The sequence below is a fragment of the Mustela nigripes genome, chromosome 13 (assembly GCF_022355385.1).
Source record: "Mustela nigripes isolate SB6536 chromosome 13, MUSNIG.SB6536, whole genome shotgun sequence".
NCBI classification, from domain to species: Eukaryota; Metazoa; Chordata; class Mammalia; order Carnivora; family Mustelidae; genus Mustela; species Mustela nigripes.
In genome coordinates, this window is record NC_081569.1 from 30,845,269 (window position 1) to 30,870,089 (window position 24,821).

At 36.3% G+C, this 24,821-nt stretch overlaps 1 protein-coding gene across 9 annotated transcripts in view; it reads right to left on the reverse strand.

The window, feature by feature from the left end:
* Window positions 1-24,821, reverse strand: part of NEO1 (neogenin 1) — a 237,766-nt gene that overhangs the window by 125,689 nt on the left and 87,256 nt on the right. For all 9 annotated transcript variants that reach the window (XM_059371881.1, XM_059371883.1, XM_059371879.1 and 6 more), the window contains exon 5: window positions 18,408-18,544. In XM_059371881.1, coding sequence (XP_059227864.1) covers window positions 18,408-18,544 — 137 coding nt within the window. The remainder of the gene's footprint in view (window positions 1-18,407; window positions 18,545-24,821) is intronic.

Consider the following 24,821-nt stretch of genomic DNA (forward strand, 5'->3'; position numbering starts at 1 on the left):
ATACTTTGTCCATATGCAAATTAAAGCATGTTTATTTGAAAATTCCACACAGCAGTTGAAAATAAGCATTTTAGTTCTTAGTAGACGTTCAGTAAATCACAAGCTTCAGCAGTTCAGTACAAAGCAGAGTATTTGTTTTTCAAACTGTTGACCCACTGGTGTTCCAAAGGCGGTCCAGTGGGCACAGTCAACTCTGGTGCAGGCAATAAAAAGGACACTGCCTCTAGAGGTTAAAAACAATAAGCAAACGGACTTAAAGCTAAAATTGGTCTGCTTTTTATTACCCCCATATGCCAGGAATTCTCAACAGTGTCAGTGACAAAGACTCCTCCCCAACAGAGCAGACTATTCCTCCTTTGTCAGTTGACCCAGTGATGTTTCGTGAAATCAATTTTTAAAAATATAGAATAGGAAGAGATAGGGTGGGGTGAAAAGAAAATAGTGCATCTCACATAGTGTGTAAAACACTTGCTTTGGAGATAATAATCTCTATACAGAGATTATAGATACAGATAAATAGAAAGGTGTAAGATCCAATTATATATATATATATATATATAATTATATTCAATATATACATATATTGAATTGTGGCATAAGATCTATTTCTTACTATCTGTAGTAGTTAAAAATGTCTAAAAACCACTGGGAGAGAATAATGACCCTCATGAAGTGGCATACGCTGCTTGAAGAATACTCAACTAGGAAGAGAGGTTCTGAGTTTTTAATTTTAGTTTTGCCTTCAAGTATGTTTTGTGATTTTAGGGAAATTACTTTTCCTTCAAAGGATATAAGACATATGCATGTGAAAAATCTGTTAATACAAAAGATAAAGAATTTGCCAATATACCCATACAATGGAAATGTAATAAAGTACAGATCATATTTTGTGAATAAAATAAAAGGTGCTTGATGATGTTTCTACTATAATAAAATTTCTTGGCAAATAAAATATCTCATAATTCCACCATCCTGTGCCAATATTTAAAAATTCACCAGCAAGCTATTTTCAGTATCCCAAGGAAAAGGCAGAAGAGGAAAATATCATTTGGGGACTTTCAGAAGTTTTATCAATCAGTAGATTAGTAACCATCTCCTGCAGAGTTTTATAAGAGAAAAGGGAACTACACTTTGTGGAGTATTAGCTATGAGTCAGGTATTAGAACATGTACTTTATCTATAAAGTCTTTTTAGAGTCTCAAAATATAAAGTGCATTTATATGTTAGTATAATTCTGTTATACAATCACTACATATCAGTCATGCTCCCCTGAAAAGGGCTGACAATAACAATTCTGGCCAATGTAACAACTTGCTTACATACTATCTTCTCACTGTAACACACTAGTGTAATTTGGTGTAAATCCTACAGTTCTCTTTAGTCTGGAGCTCAGGGCCAATGCTCCACAAACAATTTACCACCCAAATATGAAAATAAAAAATTCTCAAGGGTTTTGAAGAAATGGTATTTTATTTCTGCTAATATAGTGACTAGATTTTATAATTAGGTTTTTTAAAAATACTTATAATTAGATGAAGACTAATATACTAGGCTAAATTATTTACACTAGGTAACAGATACCATGAAATAGTTATAGAGGAAAATATACTTGGGATTGAACTGTAAATTACTGATATTTCATAGCACATTTGTTCTCTTGCTCCTTCAAGAGAAATTCATATACCTACATTGAGAAAAATTTCAAATCCAAAAATAATGGAAGTAGTAATGATAGCTAAAATTTAACTATTCCTAAAGACCTGTAAAAGCAAAGGCTGGAAATTATATTAAAATTTAAAATTTAAAACTTTCTTTATAAAATTTTTATTATATATATATATATATGTTAAAGATTTTAGTTATTTATTTGACACAGAGAGAGAGATCACAAGTAGGCAGAGAGGCAGACAGAGAGAGAGAGGAAGCAGGCTCCCCACTGAGCAGAGAGAAGGATGCGGGGCTCGGTCCCAGGACACTGGGATCATGACCCAAGCTGAAGGCAGAGGCTTTAACCCACTGAGCCATCTTGATAGGGATTTTGGTTATAGAGGAATATGTATCTGTCAGAACACATTAATAGCACACTAAGACTTGTACATTTCACAGTATATACATCTTACCTCAAAAAGAACTGCAAACAAATATTGTGCTCTAGTTAATGATACGAACACTGAAGTATCTGGGTACATCTGCCACTTATTCTAAAACATATCAAAATTAAGATGGAAGGATAGAGTGACAGACATGTGATGTAGCAATTACAGTAAAATGTCAATTGAATACTCCACGTGGTGGGTGTTTGCTGTAAAATTTGTTCAACTTTTTTAATAAAAATTTTCCAACACACAGAAATGTTGCAAAACTTGGAAAAGATTTTTTCCTTAGGAAAAATATATTCTTCAACACCCCAGCACTCATACAACCAGGAAATTACTATGATTAAGAGTACTGAAAAAAAAAGTACTATCATTTTAAGACAGAAGTAGAAATGGGTGGTAAAGATCAGCATCTTGGAGCACCCGGGTGGCTCAGCTGGTTAAGTGTCTGACTTGTGATTTCATCTCAGATCATGATCTCATGGAAGGGGGATGGAATCCCACTCTGGGCTCCACACCCAGTAAGGAGTCAGCTTGAGAATCTCTCTCTCTACCCCTCCCCCAACTCAGGTGCTTACCCTTTCTCTCTAATAAATTCATCTTTAAAAAAAAGATCAGCATCTTGACAAATGATTTTGACAATGACACAGAACAGCTAGCTGACTGTAGTCATTTCTCAGTATTTCAAAGTTTATAAGACAAATTCTGTCCAAGAAAGTTCTGCTTCAAAACTATAAAAGAAAACAATTTAGGCCTGTTATCATTACTGAATTTTATTTTTTACATATATATGCCATTGTTAAACAATATTTTTATTGAGGTAAAACTGACATATAACCTTGTATTATTTTCGGGTATACAAGGTAGTGATTTGATATATGTATTATTGAGAAATGATCACCACAATAATTCTAGTTAACATCCAACCCCACATATAGTTACAAATCTTTTTCTTGTGGTGACAACTTTTAAGATCTGCTCTTAGGAACTTTCAAATATATAATATAGCATTATTAACTATGTCACCATGCTATCATCCATTATATCCCTAGGGATTTATTTATAACTAGAAGTTTGTGACTTTTCACCACCTCCACCCATTTCACACACACAACCCCTCTGACAACCACCAATCTATTCTCTGTATCTATGAATTCAGGTTTTCTGTTTTTGATGTGTTTTTTCTTTAGATTCCATGTATCAGTAAGATCATATGGTATTTGTCTTTCTTTGACTTATTTCACTTAGCAAAATCCCCTCAGGGTTCATCTATGTTGAAAATGGCAAAAAAAAAAAGTTTAAATAAAATCTGCTGATTATCTATTTCTGATGTCAAGAATTCAAGGAATACATTTATCTGTTAAAAACTACTAGTATCATTTTTCTTCTTCTACTTTCTGACCAAGAATCACTGAAATCAACTAGAAAAGAATGAGTCTCGGAGACAAAGTGGACACATAATAGTGGAGCTTTTATCATCCTGGGCTAAAAATACCTAATTACTTCACTGTGTCACCTCCTGTACCCTTGGGGATGAAGACTGCACCCTATTTGCCATTCTGTCTCCAGCAATACTAGATTCTGCCTTCTGCTTAACTTGCACTATGTACTGAATAATATTTATAAATATTTACTGAAAACCATCTCTGGTATCACTTTTAAGATAGCCATTGAAATGCTGTATTTGTAATCATAGTAAGAAAAATATTAACCCAAGGAATGGAAAAGAAGGGGAATGGAGACTGTCCCATCCTACTCAGCTTCCATCGGACTAGTTCCACGTTTATCTATTTTACATTTCTTACTTACAAAGTAAGCTCTTGAGTTCCCTGCCTCCCCCTACCCCACCATCTACACACAAAAAAGTCTAAAGGTGACATGATCTCACCTTTAGAAATTTCTCTGGACAAAAAGACCAATAAATTGTTCATTATCATTACAATGGGGACTGGAAAAAAGCAGAAGAGATTTAGTTTCATTTAGCTTTTTATCAGCGATGCTCAGACTTTAGATCAATGCAGGGCAGTTAGCTTTCATCTACATTGAGGGTAACAGCTGTATTGACAAGATAGTCTTGTTGGGGCAAGATCCCATTCCTGTGTGTATACGGAGTTTACCTGAAAGTGTTACATCAATAAATACTTCATGGGAAGGGGTGGGAGTGGGAAGAAATCTATACTAAAGAAGAAACTTATCTTCTTCCCACTAGGAGATTATCTTTCCATTGACCATTCTGGAGCTTCTGAGTTCAATTTTTAGTGAAAAGGTGACATTTTTTAATTCATAAAATTGCTCCTCTTTTCCTGCCATTCCTAATTCTGGCTATCATCTCTTTAATGAAGAAAGAGGAAGATAACTAAAATTAAGAGAATGGGAAGTTTAAATGATTCAATATATTTATTATGAGACTTACAGCCAATATGACTAAAATTACTAAAATACTTTTTGGCATGAATCTCTTTACCGAATCTGGAAAATTCCATAACATCCCTTGAGGTAAAAGAAATAAAGTTAGTAGAAGTAAAACAGTAAATATTATATGGATATTACATTTCCTCGATGACTGAATATATAATAGAGTAAAAAAAAGACAGCTAAAACTAATGAATAAGAGACACTGAGTAAGTAAAGCTTGATATTCTGAGGTCAAGACAGGTAACTTTACTAGGAAGGAGACTACTGCCGAGGATGACTTCCAAACCTTCTTGCTGGTTTCTGAGCTGGAAAAAGCATGACTCTGCCCATACTGCTATCCTCTTATTTCTCAAATAAATACTGATAACGAAACATGGAGCCAAGGATATTTGCTGGTTATGGCATGTGACAAAACCAAAACAGAATGTCATCTGAGATGTCCATTTGAAGGATCCAAGGAGGAAGAAGAATCGGGCTAAATAGGCAAAAAAGAAATCAAAGAAAGAATCAAGTGAAGAGGGTTTAAATAGAAAGAATAGATTCTTTGAACCCCAGGGACATAAGCTGAGGCACATTTACTAAATGCCCACAGAGCACAAGCACTGTGTTAGGCATCTTGTATCATCATCACAAATAAGGCATTCTCACTTCCATTTTAGAAATAAGAAAAATGAACCTCAAGTAAATGGAATAACTTGCCAGAGACTAGGAAACCGGGACACACCTCCAAAAACAGAGCTCTCTTCATCATACCATATTCCTACAAGGTGCAAAGCTGATCTCTTAGTGGTCTTAGAGAAACCAGGGATCCGTTTCTACTCCATGATTCCTGCTTATTTGTCCCACAGAGCTTCCTCCTGATTAGGGTCATCTGACTTTTTCTCATGCTCTACTTTGACTAATGCACAAACAACAAACAGGCAGGATCTTCAGGCATATGAATGGCTCTTATATTTTGCAGCATTTTCATGGTCAGAAACTATGTATCTGTAGTCCACATAAATCTAGGTTCTAACCTTATATCATATTTCATTTTATTTCATGCGGATACTCTTCATGTTTTCTAGAATACCTGTAGGTTATCTCCTGAAAGAGGCTAGTTACCATGGAAATGAGGTTATTGTATGTCAGAATAAATTTACATAACTATTAGAAAATTATTTCAAGCTCATAAAATGTGGGATTTACCTGAAAGCTAACATGACCACTGATGTGATAAAAAATATAAGAAGAACTGCAAGCCAATTTAAAATGATTCAGGTCCCCATACAGGATTATAAAACAACTGTAAAACAATTTACAGCAATGGCTTAAAAAATGAAACATCTATGAAGTCAAATTGCAAAATACCCTGATATAGACAGTGAACTATAAAAATGTCCAAATATCTTATCCATGTGTTGTCAAAAATGTAGTGTCAGGCCCTGTATTAGGTGCTATGGATCAAAAAGCTGACATGATGCAGGTCTGTCCTAAAGGGACTCCGTCTGGTAGGAGGGAAAGATAAACAAATTGAAAAAACAAAAACAAAAACACCTTAAGGATGACAAGTCAAGCAAGAAGATATATGAAGTGTATCAGCAAAATCAAAGAAGGTGTGGAGAAGATTGGTATAAGCAACAGGAGTAAACGGGAGCAAGAGCTTCAGAGATTTCTCAGGAAAGTCAGACAAGCAGGTCAAAAGAGACTCCAGGCAGAAGGGACAGCACAAACAAAAGAACTAAATGAGGTTTCTAAGAAGCCAGCTGAAATTAAATTAAAATACCTTAATAAGCAATGGAAAGGGATGCCTGGGTGGCGTGTTGGTTAAGTTCTTGGTTTCGATTCAGGATTGTGAGATCGAGCCCCACATGAGGCTCTCTCTTCCTCTCTCTCTAATACATAAATAAATTTGTATTTTAAAAAAAGATGCCATGGCTATATTGGACTGATCAGACTCAGACTCTAGTTCTCTCTCTGCTTGACATTTAGAAGAAAAATGACCCCATCAAGACAAGTAAACATCCAGTATTCTGAGAATTTTAGATAAGACTTCAAAAGGAAGACATAGAAGGCTTCTTGCTAATTAGTTTGTGGTAATTTGTAAAAGAAAGTCAAAGGACATGGCCCAATTTGTACCATAACTTTGTGACACAAATAATGTTATTTAATATACTCAAAGCACTTAATCTTGCTATTTAATAGTCTTCTAAAATGTGACTTTTGTTAGATGCATAGTATTCTGATATATGGATAGGACAGAATTTATTTTTACCAATCACCTATTGCTGGCCATTTAGATGGTTCATAATTTTTCTCATTAAAAATATGTACCATTCCAACAAATATATATCATTGCAATTTCTATGCATAAATCTTTGCACATATTCTGGATAATTCATTAAAAGAAATTACTAGAAGCAGAATTGTGGGCCAAAGGATGTGCAAATTTTAAGACTTCTGATTATGTTACCAAACTGCCCTAACAAAAAGGTTATGTTAATTTGTACTACCAGCAAACGATGTAATAATCCTCATTTTACCGTAATTTTGCCAAGAGTAGTTTATTATTTTAAAACTCTACCTATGAGCCAAAAAAAGGGCTACTTTAATCTGCATTTCTTCTACTATTCATGAAGTTGAACTTTTTCAGGTCAATTTTCCATTTTTACCTTGTTTATGTAAACAGTCTATTCTCTCTCTCCCCCTTTTTCAACTTAGGCACTCATTTGGTCTTTTTAATTTATAAACTCAACTTTAATCTGTGCCAATTATTTTTTCAAGTTTTTTTTTTTTAAGATTTTATTTATTTATTTGACAGACAGAGATCACAAGTCAACAGAGAGAGAGGAGGAAGCAGGCTCCCCACTCAGCAGAGAGAAGGATGCGGGGCTCAATCCCAGGACCCCATGATCATGACCTGAGCCAAAGGCAGAGGCTCAACCCACTGAGCCACCCAGGTGCCCCTTTTTTTCAATTTTTTAACAGAAGGATTTTGTTCATTTCTGCCATTCTGAAGAATGGGTTTGAAGAAAAACCAGGTTAGAACAAGAAACACCAATTTGGACACTAATGAAGTAGCCTAGGAAGGAGATTAACTAAACTGTTGAACCAGGGGAGTAAAGACAAGGAGAAAGAGAACCTGAATTGGAAGTGGGAAGAATTAAAAAAGACTGAAATGATAAAAAAAGATTACTGTGTTTCGAGCACAAGGGAAGAAGTAGACAGTAACACCACTAAGATACAGAAAACCAGAAAAAGATTTTGAAGGAAGAAAGTTAAGTTCAACTTTGGACATGTGACGTTTGAGGGACCTATGGGACACCCAGCTGGAAATGCCTAATGCTCAGCAATGGGTCTGCTTGAGGAATCTGGGAGTTATCATTATGTAAGTTATACCAGAAACCTTGAGCACGAAGAGCTTTCAGTTGAAGACAGAATATTTTAATGAGCATGTTGAAGAAAAGATCCTCATAAAAGAAAAGCAGAGGAATGGACAGAAATAAAAGGAGAAACAGGATAATATAGTGGAGCATCAAGACAAAATAGGGGAGCATCTCGTGGGGTTGGAGGTAAAGATGAAGGAATTCAATGCACAAAGTCTTGAACTACGATAGCAAACAAGGAACATAAGGGTTTTCAAGCAGCCATTTGGAAGAAAGCTCATCTTTCATGGTTTCGGTACTTTTGTTAAAGCTTTATGTTGGTTATGGGAGGCATCAAAAGGTCAAGAATGGCAATTAATGAAGATGAAAAAGCACTTTATATAAACATACGTATATATGGATGTAGCAATTATGGCCTCAGTTATATGTTAGGGTAATGACTCATCTTCCTCCAAAATAACCTTTTAGAAAAATTTTTTTATCCCAATTTCTTTTACATAAAAATCTATGAAAAACAAGGTGCAAAGGAAAACATGAGTAATTAAGTAATCATAAACATTAAATCATTCCTATTGTCACAGTTCACAATTTCACTACAAAGTTTCATTCACTCACTTAATAACTACTTACTGATAATCTATTATGATAAATCATAGTTAATACCAGTCCCTGGTTTAAGTTTATTTATTTTTAATAATCTCTACACCCAACATGGGGCTTGAACTCATGACCCTGAGATCAAGAGTTATCTGTTCTACTGACTGAACCAAGCAGGTGCCCTGGTACCAGTCCCTATTGGTAAGAATCTCAGTTCCTTAGTAGTGGGGAAAGACATATAAACAAATCAATGAGAAACACTACTGGTAAAAAAAAAAGAAGACCTATTTTGAGAGACATCATAATAATCTGAGAGTGAGAGGATGGTTACAAAAAGCCTCATAGCAAGATTAAGATTAGAACTAATCTTTGACTATCAGAAAATTTTCACTGAGGGTGTGAGGATATCAGTGGAACAGAGCCATCCAATAGCACAGTATCTTCAGAAAGGTATATATAATTTGGTAAAGATCCCTTTCATTTCTATCCCAGATTCAGGTGGAACAGTGCCAGTTTATTTTATTAATCCCTATAACAACTTACTAAACTCATTAAAAAAAAAAAAAAAAACTAAGACAAAGGTAAGTTATATAACTTGCTCATGTTCATATAAAGAGAGACCCAAGCATGCTGGGTCCAAAGACTGCTCTGGTTCTCAGTTAACAATGAAGAAGGTGGGGCGCCTGGGTGGCTCAGTTGTTCAGTGTCTGTCTTTGGCTCAGGTCATGATCCTGGGGCCCTGGGATCTAGTCCAGCATCGGCTCCCTGCTCAGCAGGAAGCCTGCTTCTCCCTCTCCCACTCCCCCTGCTTGTGTTCCCTCTCTTGCGGTGTCTGTCAAATAAATAAAATCTTTAAAACAATGAAAAAGTTGCCTTTATCTGAAGGGTCTGGTTATGTTTTATACATAAGCCATAGGAGTTTCTTTTATCCTAAGCCAAGAGAACAGAGAGTTCTTTTTATTTAAGATGGTAAATCTTATGTATATTTTACCCCCCCCACACCCACAAATAGCCATAATAAGAACTTAAACAGAATTACATGGTCCCAGGAACTTTATTAACTGAATGCTACTTTTTCCAGTTAACTTCTTACAAAGACCTTATAACTGGTGGTAAAAGTCCCAGTGTTACAGATGTTTACAGCAGATCTCCCAGCACGCAGTGAAGGGCATAGTTCTTCCCTAGTAGGAAGGGCAACTATTCGGTGTCTATGGAGACCTTGTTTCTTCCTGTTTCCACCAGCCAGCGTCCCTATGCCCCTGTGACGAGATGCTTTGAGACCTGCAGAAGCTCATACAGAGAACTCTTCCTATGTCTATGGAGAACTGAGAGTTCTAACAAATAAGAGAAGACTATTGTAATTCATCATGAATGAAAAGGAAGTGAAATCAAGCAGAAGACTGGCAGGAAAGGCGAGATCAATGTCTTAAGTAGAGATCAGACAGAGTAGAAGGGTTAATATGGAATGACACTGGGCTCTGACTTCAGAGGAAGACTGTAGAATCAGTTACAAATCTGACATTAGTTACAAATACTGACAAAGTCAAGGAGGTGGCCAATTCAAATTTACCAATTTATCCCACAAGAATACAAATGGAAAATTTTCTTCCTTTTTGTGTGTGGGGAGGGAGTGGAGATGTGTCTCACAGACTGTTATGAATGTTATAAGAGAAAAGGAAAAATTCCTCTTAAAAAAAAAAAAAAAAAAAAACCTCATGACCAGTGGGTGTTATCGGCAATCTGAGATGACAGGAAATACACGGTGGGCTAATTCACGTCACAGCATGTGTAGAAATCCCAGGAGTTAATGATAAAACAATAAATTTGAAATATTTAACAGATGAAGAATGAACTTATAACCTTTTTCTGCATTAACACTCACTATGGCATTTCCTGTGGCTTTAACTTCTTAAAAAAATAACAGAAGTCAGATAGGTATGACCACATATACAGAAATAACTATATAAACACTTTGTGTGTGTATGTGTGTGTGTGTGTGTGTGTGTGTATAATCTCCAACTATTTCTCATAAATTGCTTTCCCCATTTTAAAAAGAAAATACTTTTAGTTATGGGACAAAGTTCAAAGTAAAATTTTCCAAACTTTCATTGTACATAGTAACTTCTTATCTGTGAACAATAAAAAAGAAAAGACCTCATGTGACACATTAACAGTACAGGTTCAATTATTTTAGCTACCACCCAGATTAAGAAACAGAATACACCAGAAGTCCTGTTGTTCCACATTCAGTCACTACCCTGCCTTGGTCCAAAAGTAATCACTATCCTGATTTCTCAAACCATAGATTAATTTTGCCTATTTCTGAACTTTATAAAAATGGAATCATACAGTATGTATTCTTTTGTAACTGGCTTCCTTCCTTCAATGATGTTTGTTTGATCTCTGTGGTTGAATGTAGCAAAGGTCTGTCAGTTTTCACTGTTGATAATATGCCACTGTAGGATTAGAGCACTACTTATCAGTTCTACTGCTGATGGATATTTTAACTGTTTCCAGTTTTGTTTTACTGTGAATAAAGCTGGTGAGAACATTACTGTATAATTTTTGATGCATATATTTATACACTTCTGGTACACATACTCCTACGAATTCAACCATTATATCATAAAATATGCTTGTATGTAGTTTCAGTAGGTTCTGCCCAACACTATTCTGAAGCGATTTTATCAATGTATAGTCCTAACAGCAGTACTTCACTGTGTTCCTAACCAACTTCTGTGATTAGCCTCTTTAATTTTAGCCACTCTGGTGGAGTGGCTTTTATTTGCATATCTCAGAAAACTAATGATGATAACCACTTATTCAATAGCTATCTGGATATTTGTGAGGTAGCAGCTCAAGTCTTTTGATAATATTTTACTGGTTTATCTGCCTTTGTTTACCTTGTTGATCTGTAAGAGTCTTTACAGCGTATACATCAAGAGTAGAAATTTTTTCTGAAAAGGACCAGAGAGTAAGTATTTTAAAGATTTTTTTTTTAATTCATTTAAGAGAAAGATAGAGACAGAGAGAACACAAGCAGGGGGAGAGGCAGAGGCAGTGGGAGAGGGAGAAGCAGTCTCCCAACTGAGCTGGGAGCCCAACATGGGGCTTGATCCCAGGACCTGGAGATCATGACCTGAGCTGAAGACAGACGCTTAACCTTATCTGAGCCACCCAGGTCCCCTGAAAGGGTAAATATTTTAGAATTTGTTGGTCATGAGGTCTCTCACAACTACTCAACTCCACAGAAGTAGTCAATATATAAATGAATATGACTGTGTGCCAATAAAACTTCATTTATGGACAATAAAACTGAATTTCATTAAATTTTCATATATCACTAAATATTATTCTCCTGTTGCAACCATTTAAAACTGTATAAGCTATTTTTAGCTCACAGGCTATATAAATACAGTCAGACAGATCTGGTCTATGAGCTGTAGTTTGCACACCCTTTATCTAAATAAGGACCTTCGTCAAGACTTACATATAAGTCTTGTCAGGTGTTTAACAATGCTGTTGTGCTTTACAAGGACACCCAACCCTTAGCTTTGCTGAAACTCTGTATTTTGAATGGTTTTTCCTATTTTATTAATTTTGCTCTTGCCTTTACTTCCTTTCTTCTATTTCCTTCGGGGTACATTCACTATTCTTTTTTTTTTCCTCTCTCTCTCTCTCTCTCTCTCTTTTTTAGCTTTTTGAGATAGATGCTTTAAGTCATTGATTTTTTTCAGTCTTTCTTCTCTACTAGTACCTGTACTTAAGGCTATAAATTTCTTCTAAGTATCCCATAAGATTTTATAGGTCATATCTCTATTAGTTCAAACTATTTCCTAACTTTCATCATTAGTTCTTTTCTGATTCATGGATTATTTCAAAGTGATTCACTTAATGCCCAAACACCAGGAGATCTTCAAATGATTAATTTTTAAAGTTACTTTTTCATAATTAGTTCCAAACTTAATTTCACAGTAGTCAAATCTGTAGAATTTCAATTCTCTAAAATCTGCTAAGAATTGTTCTGTGGTCAGTATATGTGGCATATTTTAGTAACTATTTCACAGGCCCTATTTTAAAAAAAACAGTTTATTCATTTGTTTGGTGCAGTAATCCTATAAATATCTATTATATTGCTTATATCTTACTAATCTCTTGAAATATATTTATCATACTTATTTTTAATTCTTGGTTATTTTTTCGATTAATTCTCCATCAAATGGAATATATTATTCAATCCCCACACTTGTTATGGCCAAAGTTTTTAGTTCTGGGTTATCACTGATATATTTTTACTTTGATTCTAGCCTTTTTAAAAAACTTTTTGTACTTTTCCAAAGTACTACTGCTGTACAGCAAACCAGCTCAAAACTTAGTGGCATAAAACCATCACCATTTTCTTATGCTCATAGATCCTTGGATGAGGAATTAAGACAGCCCAGCAGGAATGGCTTATCTCTGCTCCCCAATGTCTATAAAAACTTGAATGTGTAGGTTTGACTTAGAAAGCTGGGGACTCAAATCAACTGGAGACTTCTTCATTCACATATCTGGCCCCTTGATTAGATAACCAGCAAGGTGGACTTAGTGGAGCTGTCTACCAGAGCACCTACAATGCAGTCTTTCTTTGTGGCTTGGGCTTTGCACAGCATGGCAGCTGGGTTCTGAGAGGTAGATCCCAAGAAGTGACTGGTGAGTGGTAATTCCAAAAGAATCAGGAGGAATCTCCATGGCCTTTTATAAGCCTCAGAAGTCATATGACACCACTTCTGCCATTCTCTTTTTATGTAAATAAAAAGTCCACTAAGATTCAAGGGCAAGGGATATAAAGCTCACTACTCATAAGAGGACTGCCAAAGAATTTGAGGGCTACATCTTAAAATTCCTCTATCTCCTGTAGCATTTCCTGAAAGTGTCTCTTCTAATTTAAGTATGTATTCCAAAAGTGTTTTCAGTGTGTATCTTTGTACAGCAAACCCTCTGAGGTCTTATGTGATAAGGATTTTTATTATAACTCACATTTTGAATGGATATAAATTCCATGTGGAATCAATGTTCTTTTAACACTCTAAGAAACATTACTCCATTTTCCTCTTAAAATCAGATTTCTCAAAACTAATATTAGGTGTAATATCATTCTTGTTCCTTTATAGGTGATCTGCTCTTTATCACTGGAATCTTTAAGAATTCTGTTCTTGTCTTTGATATTATCTGTAACTATATGGGTCCAAGGCTGGGGTTTCCTTCCCACTTACACACAGAAGTCTTTAAGCCCTTTTAGACTAAGGCCTTCCATTATTCTTTAATTCTGAGAAACTGATCTTAATCATTTCTTCAAATATTTTCTCCTCCCTTTCTGTTCTCTCTTTTAGGATTCCTATTTACCAGCAAAGAAACTCTTCTACATCTAACTTTCATGCCTCTTGATTTTTATTCTATGTGTTCTCTTTGTCGTTTAATATTGTCTTCTCAAGAGTTTTTCAAAAGCAGCATCTTCCAACTCATGAGTTTATCAACTGTTCACCTTCGACCACCATCCAGTCTACTCTATTCTTTACTTTTACATTTTTCATAATTAATATTTCTACTTGGTTCTACATTGTTATGTTTTCTTGTTTTTGCATAGTACTGCTGCATTTTTCTAATCTCCTGAAATACATTTGTTAAGTTTATTTTTAATTCCTGATCAATCTTTTTCAAAAATTCTCCATCAATGGTATATGTTATTCACTTAGTTGTCTTTGAGAGTAACTGTACTGTACCTGTGTCCAGGTGACTAGTCTGGCTATAAACTAATGTTTTCCTGAGGAACCAGTCACTCTGTCTAGTAACATATGGTTACAGACCTCACTGTAGCCAACCTGGTGAAATTAACAAGAGAGGAGCATGATCCCCAGAGCAAAGAGCCCCAGGGACCTTAGAATTACTGCTGTTTACTCCAGTTTGCTGGGCATTCCACATATGTTTCCTCTCATTTAAACTCGGAGAAACAACACTGGGCACAGAGTCTTGCTAGGCTGAAACACACCAATGGGAGTTTGGGAGGGGAGAAAAAAGGTAGTTATCCCTAGTGGGCAATTAGTCAGGCCATCCCCATTTATATTAATGCCATCAGAGCCCTAGCAGATCTTTTGAATAATCATGGAGGCCTGAGCCACTGCTGCTCACTTCTGTGGGGAAAGAACAGGGAAAGACAGTTTCAGGCAACACCAGAGAGGAAAAACAATAGAACTTAATAGCCCTCCAATCTATTTCCTCACTGCTTCCTCATGCAGTCCTTAGTCCCAGGCTATAGCCACCACCCCCACACATACTCCACCGAGACACATACAGATTCATGAGAGCCTTAGTCTCCCCACACTTCCCTCTTACTCCTCTAGTTTCTTCAGAGCTGATCTTGGGTGAAGGAGTCAAGAGCTGGGACTAGTTTGATAGAAAATGCAAACCGGCCTAGAAACTCTTTTCTTTATCAGTGGTGCAGAACTTCTGTTCAATTTCAACCACTCATAATCCAGTTCAGAAATGTGATGCAGGGAGCACCAATGTGGCTCAGTGAGTTGCGTGTCTGCCTTCAGCTCAGGTCATGATCCTGGAGTCCGGGATTGAGTCCCGCAACAGGCTCCCTGCTCAGTAAGGAGTCTGCTTCTCCCTCTCCTGAGATAGGACCCTCCCCTGTCTTGTGCTTGCTCTCCCTCTCTCTCTCAAATTAATAAATAAAATCTTTTTAAAAATGTGATGCAAATGAAAAATTAAAATTTGTTAGTACAATATTGTATAACCATAAAATTTACCCTGGGACATCTGGTTTAGACAGTAATGATAAGTGCTTCTTAATTCTTTCATGGACACGCTTAACAACCCTTACCTTCATACATTTTATTTATTTTTCTAACTTTTCATTAACCATGGATTTATAAAGCACTGTGTAAACTTTTGAGTAAATTTAAAAAAATAAAAAATAAAAAAACCTCTATAGTTCTTCTGCTCAACATTTTTGACCTCTAAGTATCTTCAAGCACAACTCCCCAGTCTTCTACTGCAGATGAAAGACCATGGCAGGCACCCTCAAACACACGTGCACAACTATTAGCCTCAAGCCGATGTGAAACTATGTCAGAAATAGAAAAGTTAGCAGATAGGATGTGTTTTCACCAGGAGGCAAGAAATGAAAGGACCCAACAAGTGAGGTTGGGGAGGAAGAGAATCAGTGGACAGCTGGTCAGACTTGGTTAAGAAATGAATTTAGTTGTTCCCTATAAGGAGGATATCAAAAAAGCTAATTCAACTAAAAACTAAATTTCACTGAGGAATACAATATCTAGTACCAACGAGGCAATGTTTTCGACTGGTGATATGTTAACAACAATAATTCTCAGTTCTCAATACCCCGCCACATGCTCTGGAGGTCAAAATCTTTTCAATTTTTGCCAATATAATGGTTGAGAAGCATGTCACCTTTTAAATTTGTATTTTTCTCACTAGTAGTATGGTTGACTGTCAATAAAGAAATGCAAACATTAATAAACCCTTATTTGTGAACTTCCTGTTCATATTCTTTATAAATTTTCCTCAGATTTCTTTTTAATAATCAGTTTCTAGAAACTCTATTTTGATGATTCTCACCCTTTCTCAGTTATGTGTTACAACTATTCCTAGTCTATCATTTGCATTTAGCCTTTATTTACAGGAGCTCTTCTGTGCAACTTAAAAAAAAATTGTATGTTGTCAACATTTGTTGGTTTTTGCTTGACATGTTCTTTCCTGTTCTCAGACTGTCTCTTCCAGCACAGATAATACAAACATTAAAACATGTTCTTCATTTTTTCATACTTTGATCAACTTTATTTTCTCCTGCTTGAAAATCTATTCTACCAATACCCTTTAGTAAATAAAAGTTTTTTCCCCTCTGAACTGAACTGCTACTTTGATAATAGTTTTAAGTTCTAGAATTACTTATAACAGCTGGATTTTATTCCTTTTGGTCACCTACTCTTGAGCCAATACCATGCTGTTTAATTAGAGAAGGTTGTAGTAATTTTTAATATGTAGGTTTCTTTACTCTTAATCTTTCCTTAGTTTTCTAGAATGTACTCATTTAAAGGGCACTTTCTCGAAAATTAGAGGCATAGATTAAGATGGAACTAGGTAAAAACTGTAAATATGTATGCATTATCTTATAACTAAAAAAAATATAGTAAGTTACTAAAAGAGTCTTAATTCAATTCCAAACAATAAATGAAAGTTAAAAAGCAGAAAATCACCAGATGGACAAATGCAACCAACATATACAGCAGACACTATGCCTCACATCTGAGGTTAGTAACAAGGTACTTTACAGTGGAGGAAACTGAGGCACAGGTAAGAAACAGATGAGAGTGTTAGACTAAGAATCTGACTAATGGTAAAAACAAAAAGAGAAAACATCTAGTAAAGGAGGCACCGGGACCAAGTAAGATGGATGGAGTTCACTAATATTTTACTTGTATGATCCCACCCACACACAGAGGTAAAGAAATAAAATGGATAAACAGATAAATAAAATAGAAATATAAATTGGTCATTCTACAATTGGTCATAGCCAACCTTCGACCAAGCCAAGAATGATGGTTGAGCTCAAGTGAGGCAATAGTTATGTAATTAGCTGTAATCATTACAGTCTAAGGCTTGCTCTTTTGATTTTCAGAGATGATGAATCCATCCACAAATAGCAACAGAGAACATAAACATTCTGTGCTTTTTCCAGCATAGGAGAACCCCAAACAGTCTATTCCCCAATTCCTATTAGAAACAAATTTGAACCCTTCAAATTGGCTCAGTCAGTGGAGCATGCAATTCTTGATCTCGGGGTCATGAGTTTAAGCTGCACGCTGGGTGTAGAGATAAGCAAAAATAAACAAATATATATGTTATATATAAAACAAAACAAATTTGAGTCCTCTGGTGACTACTGGAAGTATAAGTGTGGCTATCATACCTCCTACTCTGAAACCCACCAGTGAGCCAAGAGAAACAAACTTTCATAAAAATACGGAATAACCCTAAACCACAGATTAGGAAGTATTATATCAAATATAATACAATTTGAGACAAGGTAATAATGAATATTATGAGCCAAAATACATCTCTACATATCCAAGCAAAGTTGGATTTCCTGAAAGTAATAGGAAAGGTCTTAAAATTTTTTAGTTGAAACAAAGATAAAATGAGGGTGTAGATAAATTATAGGCAAGGTAGCAAATAGTCCTCTCATGGTACATTTCAATTTGGAGGAAGAATAAGGGACACAGAGATAAAGGAGAGATAATGCCATGTTCATTTTCTCGGACTTCTAAATCAGAGAACCTGTAAGGGAAGATGCTGTGAGTACCAACATTAGTTGAACAGGAAGAGATAACCTAACCAAGTCATCAAAGAGATGACCATGTTACATTGAGAGACATAGTGCATTCCATCCTGGGTGATCTATTCTCCTGAAAGGAAGGAACACCAATGCTTAGGAGATAAACGGTTCAAGGTCAGAGTATAAGAAGTCTCTCTGAGTAAACTAAGAAAAGTGAACTGAACCTTCCAGATGCCCCAGAACACAGCCTTTGCCATACTACTACTATAGATAATAGCAATAATTAACTGGGCTCTTATCATATTCTAGTGACATATTCTAGGAATTTATAAGTATTAACTCTTTTAATCCTTAACCCCAATGAGGCAAGTACTCTTATTATCTCCATTTTACAGATGATGTAAATGAGCATCAGGGAGTTTAAGTAAGTTTCCTATAGTTATATAGCTAGGAAATATAAGACCAAGAATTGAACCTAAGCAATCTGGTGTAAAGCTCAGGGTTTTAACTATTACGCTGCATTGTCTCTTCTACTTTAATGTTAAACAATTAGCAAACCCACAGAATTTATTCATACAGGAAATAATGACATACCTTGTACTGTAAGCTCTGCTTGAGCTTCAATTGTTTCATTTCCATTATCAGCAATACAAAAATAAGTCCCCGCATCATCCTCAGTAACATCACTGATCTCCAGACTACCACCTGCCAGCAGCACCAGTTTTTCAGAGCTGCATAAAAAAATATTGGCACATTTCAGAACTAGGAAAACAATAACTGGGAAACTCTTCACATAAAACAGAGAAAACACTTAAAATGCATTATTATTTACATGGCTACAGAGAGACTAACAAAATTAGCAGAATTTAATTTGGTCCAATTTACTCTGCTCATATTTAACATGCATAAATAATCACAAATACAAATCAAAATGTTATAATGAATTATATCTAACACGTATTTTTTCTGAGAGAGAGAAGAAGAGCATGCAAACTTGGGGTGGAGAGGGGTAGGGGAGAGGGAGAGAGAGAGTCTTAAGCAGGTTCCATACCAAGTGTAGAGCCCAAAGCGGGCCTGGATCTCACATCTCTGAGATTGTGACCTGAGCCAAAATCCAAAGTCAGATGCTGAACCTACTGAGCCACTTGGCACCCCTATCTCTAAACACATCTAATTATTCTCAAAGGTATACAAGTTTTGTAGCCAATTCCACTCCCTACAATCCATCCCTGCCTCCCAGATCTCCCCATTTTTTCCTGCAAATAATTTAATTTTGAAGTCTGGAATCAATCTGTCACTCCACTACAGCTATGCCACACTGAGGGGACTACTGGAGAAGGTAAAATGTCAGATCAGAAACACAAAGTCGTGAGGCCACCCTGCCTACTGAAAGCTTCCTATGGTGGCTTGGCTAGGAAAGGGAGAAAAACGGACAGGGAAGGGAGAGAACAGAGTTGGCAGAGAGCAGCAACCTGGGTGTGGTTACCAGGTAAGAATATGCTATCATGCCATTATCAACAAGGACACTGACCACAATAACCTAAATCTGTATAGTGATTTAAATCTTTCAAAGAGACTATTTAAAGAAAAAAAAAGTGATCCTATAACACTAAGGGGAAAAAAATCAGAAATCAATATTCTCATCAAGTTTTTATAAAGTAAACAAGTTTAGTTGATTTGGATCCAAGTTTGTGGAGTTATAATTTTATTTTTATTTGGAGGTTCTATGTCTAAACTGGTTTTCATAGGCAGATATTTCTCTCAAATCTTAATATTGTCTCATTTTGTACCTGTATCTACGCTTAACAAAAAACATGGCTTTTCATATAGAATTACTGATGGGGAAAAAAGAGAGGAAATGACTATTTGGTCTGTGCCACATTTATAATTCTCATCCTAACTAAAGAGCTATTCTGGCTTAAATTTCAGTATGCTCTGAACCTGAGTAATTAAGCTTCCCAAAACTGATACACAAGATTAAGTTTCTGGACAATGAAAAAGGAAAACCAGAATCAGGTTTGGTGGCTTCTCTATGAAATACCCTGCAAGAGATCCTGACTCAACTATATCAAGTGGCCTTCTATTACCTCAAATCCCAACTGAACATGATGAGCTAGAGAAGCAATGAACATATCACGGAACAGAGCAAGAACTACTAGGATAAAACGGAGAGATAAGACACGATTTCCATGCCTCACAAAATAAGAAAAATTTACAAAATTTAAAATCCTCTATTTCACGAGAAAAAATTAGTACTAGTCTTCAGAAATGGAAAACAATGCCCACGAGTGGAAAATCAGCAATATACACACATGATACCCAGCTGAGAGGAATATAATTTGAAATACTATTTGGTAGGGTACTTTTGAACTGAGATACAGTAATTTCTATTTAATAATTATACTAAAAAATACTCCTGATACTTGCTTTGTTTCAAATTTGCCATAACTGAGTGCCAGTACAGAAGTCAATCTTTACTCCCTTGAAAGAAGCCAGGGAGGAGGAATGGCTGTTAGTTTGACAGAACTCATTAAACCTGTTCACATGATGATGTGATAGCTTCCAGTAAGATGGCAACCAAGTCTTAAGAACTCAAAAATTCAAAGATATAGCAAAAGGAACAGTATGTTAAAAAGTAAACATGGTCTCTGGACCCAAGTTAGGTTGAGTGCTGCTGGACAAAGGAAGTATGTGTGTCCCTGGGCAGTCAGGGGTCAGTCTAGGAGACCTTGGTCTGCTAAGGAGACTTTATGTTTGCTTGTTTTGCCAAAGGAAAGGCCTTGAAGGAGATAAATCACACGATTTAGTGAAGGACAAGAGGAATGGGAAAAAGACTCAAAGCAGAAACTTCGATTGTGAAATCATTTTAATGGTCCAGAATTAAAGAGAAAAAGATGAACTCTGGCAGTAATAACAGAGGTAAAAAGATGGCAAAAACTATTAACAACTCTTAAAAACAATGGACAATGAAGGTAAGGAGAGGGATTCATCTACTCAGCAAATATTTACTGCTGTGCCTCTGTGTGTCAGATAGCAGCTGGGGATGCAACAGTGAACAAAAACACAACCAGTGCTTCTGTGCAGGGGGAAAGACACACATGAAAGATAATAATTTCAAAAAATACTATACCAGAAGAACCTACCAGAAAATTAGGAATGAAATTTTTCTGACCAAAGTAACCCTTGAACTGAGATCTAAAGAATGAGAAGGAGAAAAAGATTTCAGAAAGAAAGAGTAGCATATGCAAGAGAATGGTGGCAGAAAGTACTACAGTGTTTCAGGATCTGAAAATAACCAGTGTGGCCAAGTTTAAGAGAGAAAAAAGAAAGAGAAAGATGAGATGGAGCCAGACTATACAAGGTTTTGAAAGTCATTTTAAAAATTTGAGTCCTTAACTTAAAAATAATGAAAATTCATTAAATATTTTTAGAAGTGGGGAGAGGGTTGACAATGATGTCATGAGATCTGAGCTTTGGAAAGATCACTCCAGATGTATCTGGAATGAAGCCAGAGTAAGTATGGGAAGAACTGGAGTGTTCTGTGGTAACTGGTGGTTTTCAGAGATGGTTAGGAGGTTCCATGAAAGATCTTATAGATGAATTAGAGAAGCTGAGGAAGAAATTCATGTCCAGGAAGATTTTTTTTTTTAATTTTATTTATTTGACAGACAGAGATCACAAGTAGGCAGAGAAACAGGCAGAGAGAGAAGGGGAAGCAGGCTCCCCACTGAGCAGAGATCCCGATGCGGGGCTCCATCCCAGGACCCTGGGATCATGACCCAAGCTGAAGGCAGAGACTTTAACCCACCAAGCCACCCAGGTGCCCCTCTCCAGGAAGATTCTTAAGGTTACGGTAATATGTATGAAAGGGAAAAACAAAAGGAAATTTGCTTAATTTAGTTTCTTATGTGTTGTTATTTGAGTGAGAGAAAGGTAGGCCTTTTTATAGGAAAAAGAGAAGGAGCCAATGGAGAGAAAAAATTTTGAAAAGAAGATTCATAAAAGTGCTGGAGAAAGTGGAAAGTAGTAAAATCCAGAGCACAAAAGGCCATCTCTTCTTTTAAAACAGCAGGAAAGGAAGGGAACAATACTTATTCTCTTTTGTTGTTGTTGTTGTTTTCATTAAACTTATTATGAGGTAACTGCAGTTTTAAGAAATAATACAGAGGGGGAACACCTGTGTGAATCAGTCATTTAAGCATCTGCCTTGGGCTCAGGTCATGATCCCAGGGTCCTGGGATCTGCTTCTTCCACTGCCTGTTGTGCTAACCCTCCATGTGTGCTCTGACAAATAAAAATCTTAAAAAAAAACAAAACAAAACAAAAAAAAAAACACTAATACAGGGACCTACTGTACGTATGTCTTTACCCAGTTTCTCCCAATGGTAATCTTGTAGAGTACAACATCACAACCAGACACTCACATTTCCATCACCATGAGGACCCCTCCCGTGGCTCTTTTATAGCCACACCCCTTTCCTTTTCCTCCCACCTCCTCACAACCCCTGGCAACTGAACCCCTGGCAATCTGTTCTCCATTTCAGTAAATTCGTCATTTCAAGGAGAATATTATATAAATAAAACCATACAGTATATAGCCTTTGGGGATTGGCTTTTTTCACTCAGCATAATTCTCCAAAGATCCATCCAGGTTGTTGCATATAACAATGGTTCCTTCCTTTTATTGCTTGGCAGGAATTCCACAGTGTGGCTATACCTTAGTTTGTTTAACCATTCACTCAATCAAGGACATCTGGGCTATTTCTAGTTTGGAGCTACTACAAATGAAGCTGTTGTGAATACAGATAGGCAGACTTGTGTGGAACATGAAGTTCATTTCTACAGGATAAATGCCCCAAAGTGTTAATGTTGGGTCATATGGTAGTTCCAACATGGTAAGCTTTTAAAGAAAAGGCCAATGACAGAGTGGCTGTACCATTTCCACATTCCAGCCAGCAATGTCAGACTGATCCCATTTAACAGTATTTGATACTGTCAATTTTTACAAAGTGTGGCTATTCTGATAGGTACATAGCAGTATCTTATTGTGATTTTAATTTGAATTTCCCTATGGCTAATGAAGTTAAACAACTTTAAGTCCATCTGGTCCAGTGTGTCATTCAAAGCCACTGTTTCCTTGTTGATTTTGCCTAGATCATCTGTCTGTTGACGTAAGTAGGGTGTTAAAGTCCTCTACTATTATTGTATTATCAATTAATTCCTTTATGTTTGTTACTCATATTTAGGTGCTCCCAAATTGGAAGCATAAATATTTATAATTGTTAGGTCTTCTTGCTGGAAGACTAGGGCTTTTTTATTATGATATAGTACCCTTCTTCATCTCCTGTTACAGTCTTCAGCTTAAAATCTAGTTTGTATGACATAAGTACTGCTACTCTGGCTTTCTTTTGATGTCCCTTAGCATGATAAATAGTTCTCTATCCCCTCACTTTCAATCTGCTCCTGTCTTTAGGTCTAAAATAAGGCTCTTGTAGGCAGCATATAGCAATTTTTCCCATTTCTGACACCCTATGTCTTTTGATTGGTGCATTTTGTCCATTTACATTTGGAGTGATTTTTTATTAATTATTTTTATTAACATACAATATGTTATTTACCCCAGGGGTACAGGTCTGTGAATCATCAGGCTTATACACTTCACAGCACTCACCATATCACATACCCTCCCCAATGTCCATAATCCAACTACTCTCTCCATACCCCCATTCGGAGTGATTACTGACAGATATGAATTTAGTGCTTGTTCTGTCATTTCTGGAGATTTTCTGTTTCTTTCTAGTCTTTGAAGACTAGAGGCCCCTTTAATATTTCTTGCAGTGCTGGTTTAATGGTCATGAATTCCCTTAGTTTATGTTTGTCTGGGAAACTTTTTATCTCTCCTATTCTCAGTGACAGCTTTGCTGGATAGAGTATCCTTATCTGCATATTTTTCCCATTCAGCACGTTGAATATATCACGCCACTCTCTTCCGGCCTACTAAGTTTCTGTGGAGAAATCTGCTCTTAACCTTATTTGTCTTCCACTGTAAGTTAGGGACTTCTCTTATCTTGCTGCTCTTGGGATTTTTTTCTTTATCTCTATATTTTGCAAATTTAACTACAATACATCTGGGTGTTGGCCTGCTTTTGTTGATTTTGATTTTGATGGGAGGTCTCTGTGCCTCCTGGATTCAGATGTCTGTTTTCTTTCCCAGGTTGGCTAAGTTTTCAGCTATAATTTCCCCCAAATAAACCCTCTTTTTTCCTCTTCTAAGACTCCTATAATATAAATGTTATTATGCTTTTTTTTTAATTATGCTTTAGGGAGTCACCATGTCCCCTAAGACTACATTTGCGATCCCAAATTTTTTTCCCTCTTCTTTTAAGCTTCATTATTTTCCATAATTTTATCTTTTGTACCACTCATTCATTCCTCTGTTTCTTCCATCTTTGTTGTCATTATATCCAGATGGTTTTGCAACTTGGTTATACCATTTTTTTTATTATGGCCTGACTAGTTTTAATGTCTTTTATCTCTGTGAAAGGGACTCCCTGGTATCTTCTATGTTTTTCTCAAGCCCAACTAGCAGCCTTATGATTGATGCTTTAAATTCTGGATCAGGCGTATTATTTCTATCTGTTTTGATTAGATCCCTGGCCAAGACCTCTTCTTTGTTCTTTCTTTTGGCATGAATTCTTCCATCTTGGCATTATGTCTAGGTGTCTGTCTTCTGTGTAGGAAAGCCAGAATGTACTGTTTCCTGCTGCTGAGATTAATGGCTTTATAAGGAAGAGGTCATATACTGTCCAGGGCCTGGTGTTTCAGGAAGTGTTTCTGGTGTATGCTGTATACACTCTGCTGCTATGTTTTGGCTGCTTTTTCCCTCAGGTCAGCCCCCTGCAGAATTTCTCCTTGCCTGCAGTGGGAAGTGTTTGGACCTTGGCCAGAGTGTGGTGGTTTTTAACTAGGTGCGCTCTGATTTGTCTGCTTATTAAGAGAGACCTAATG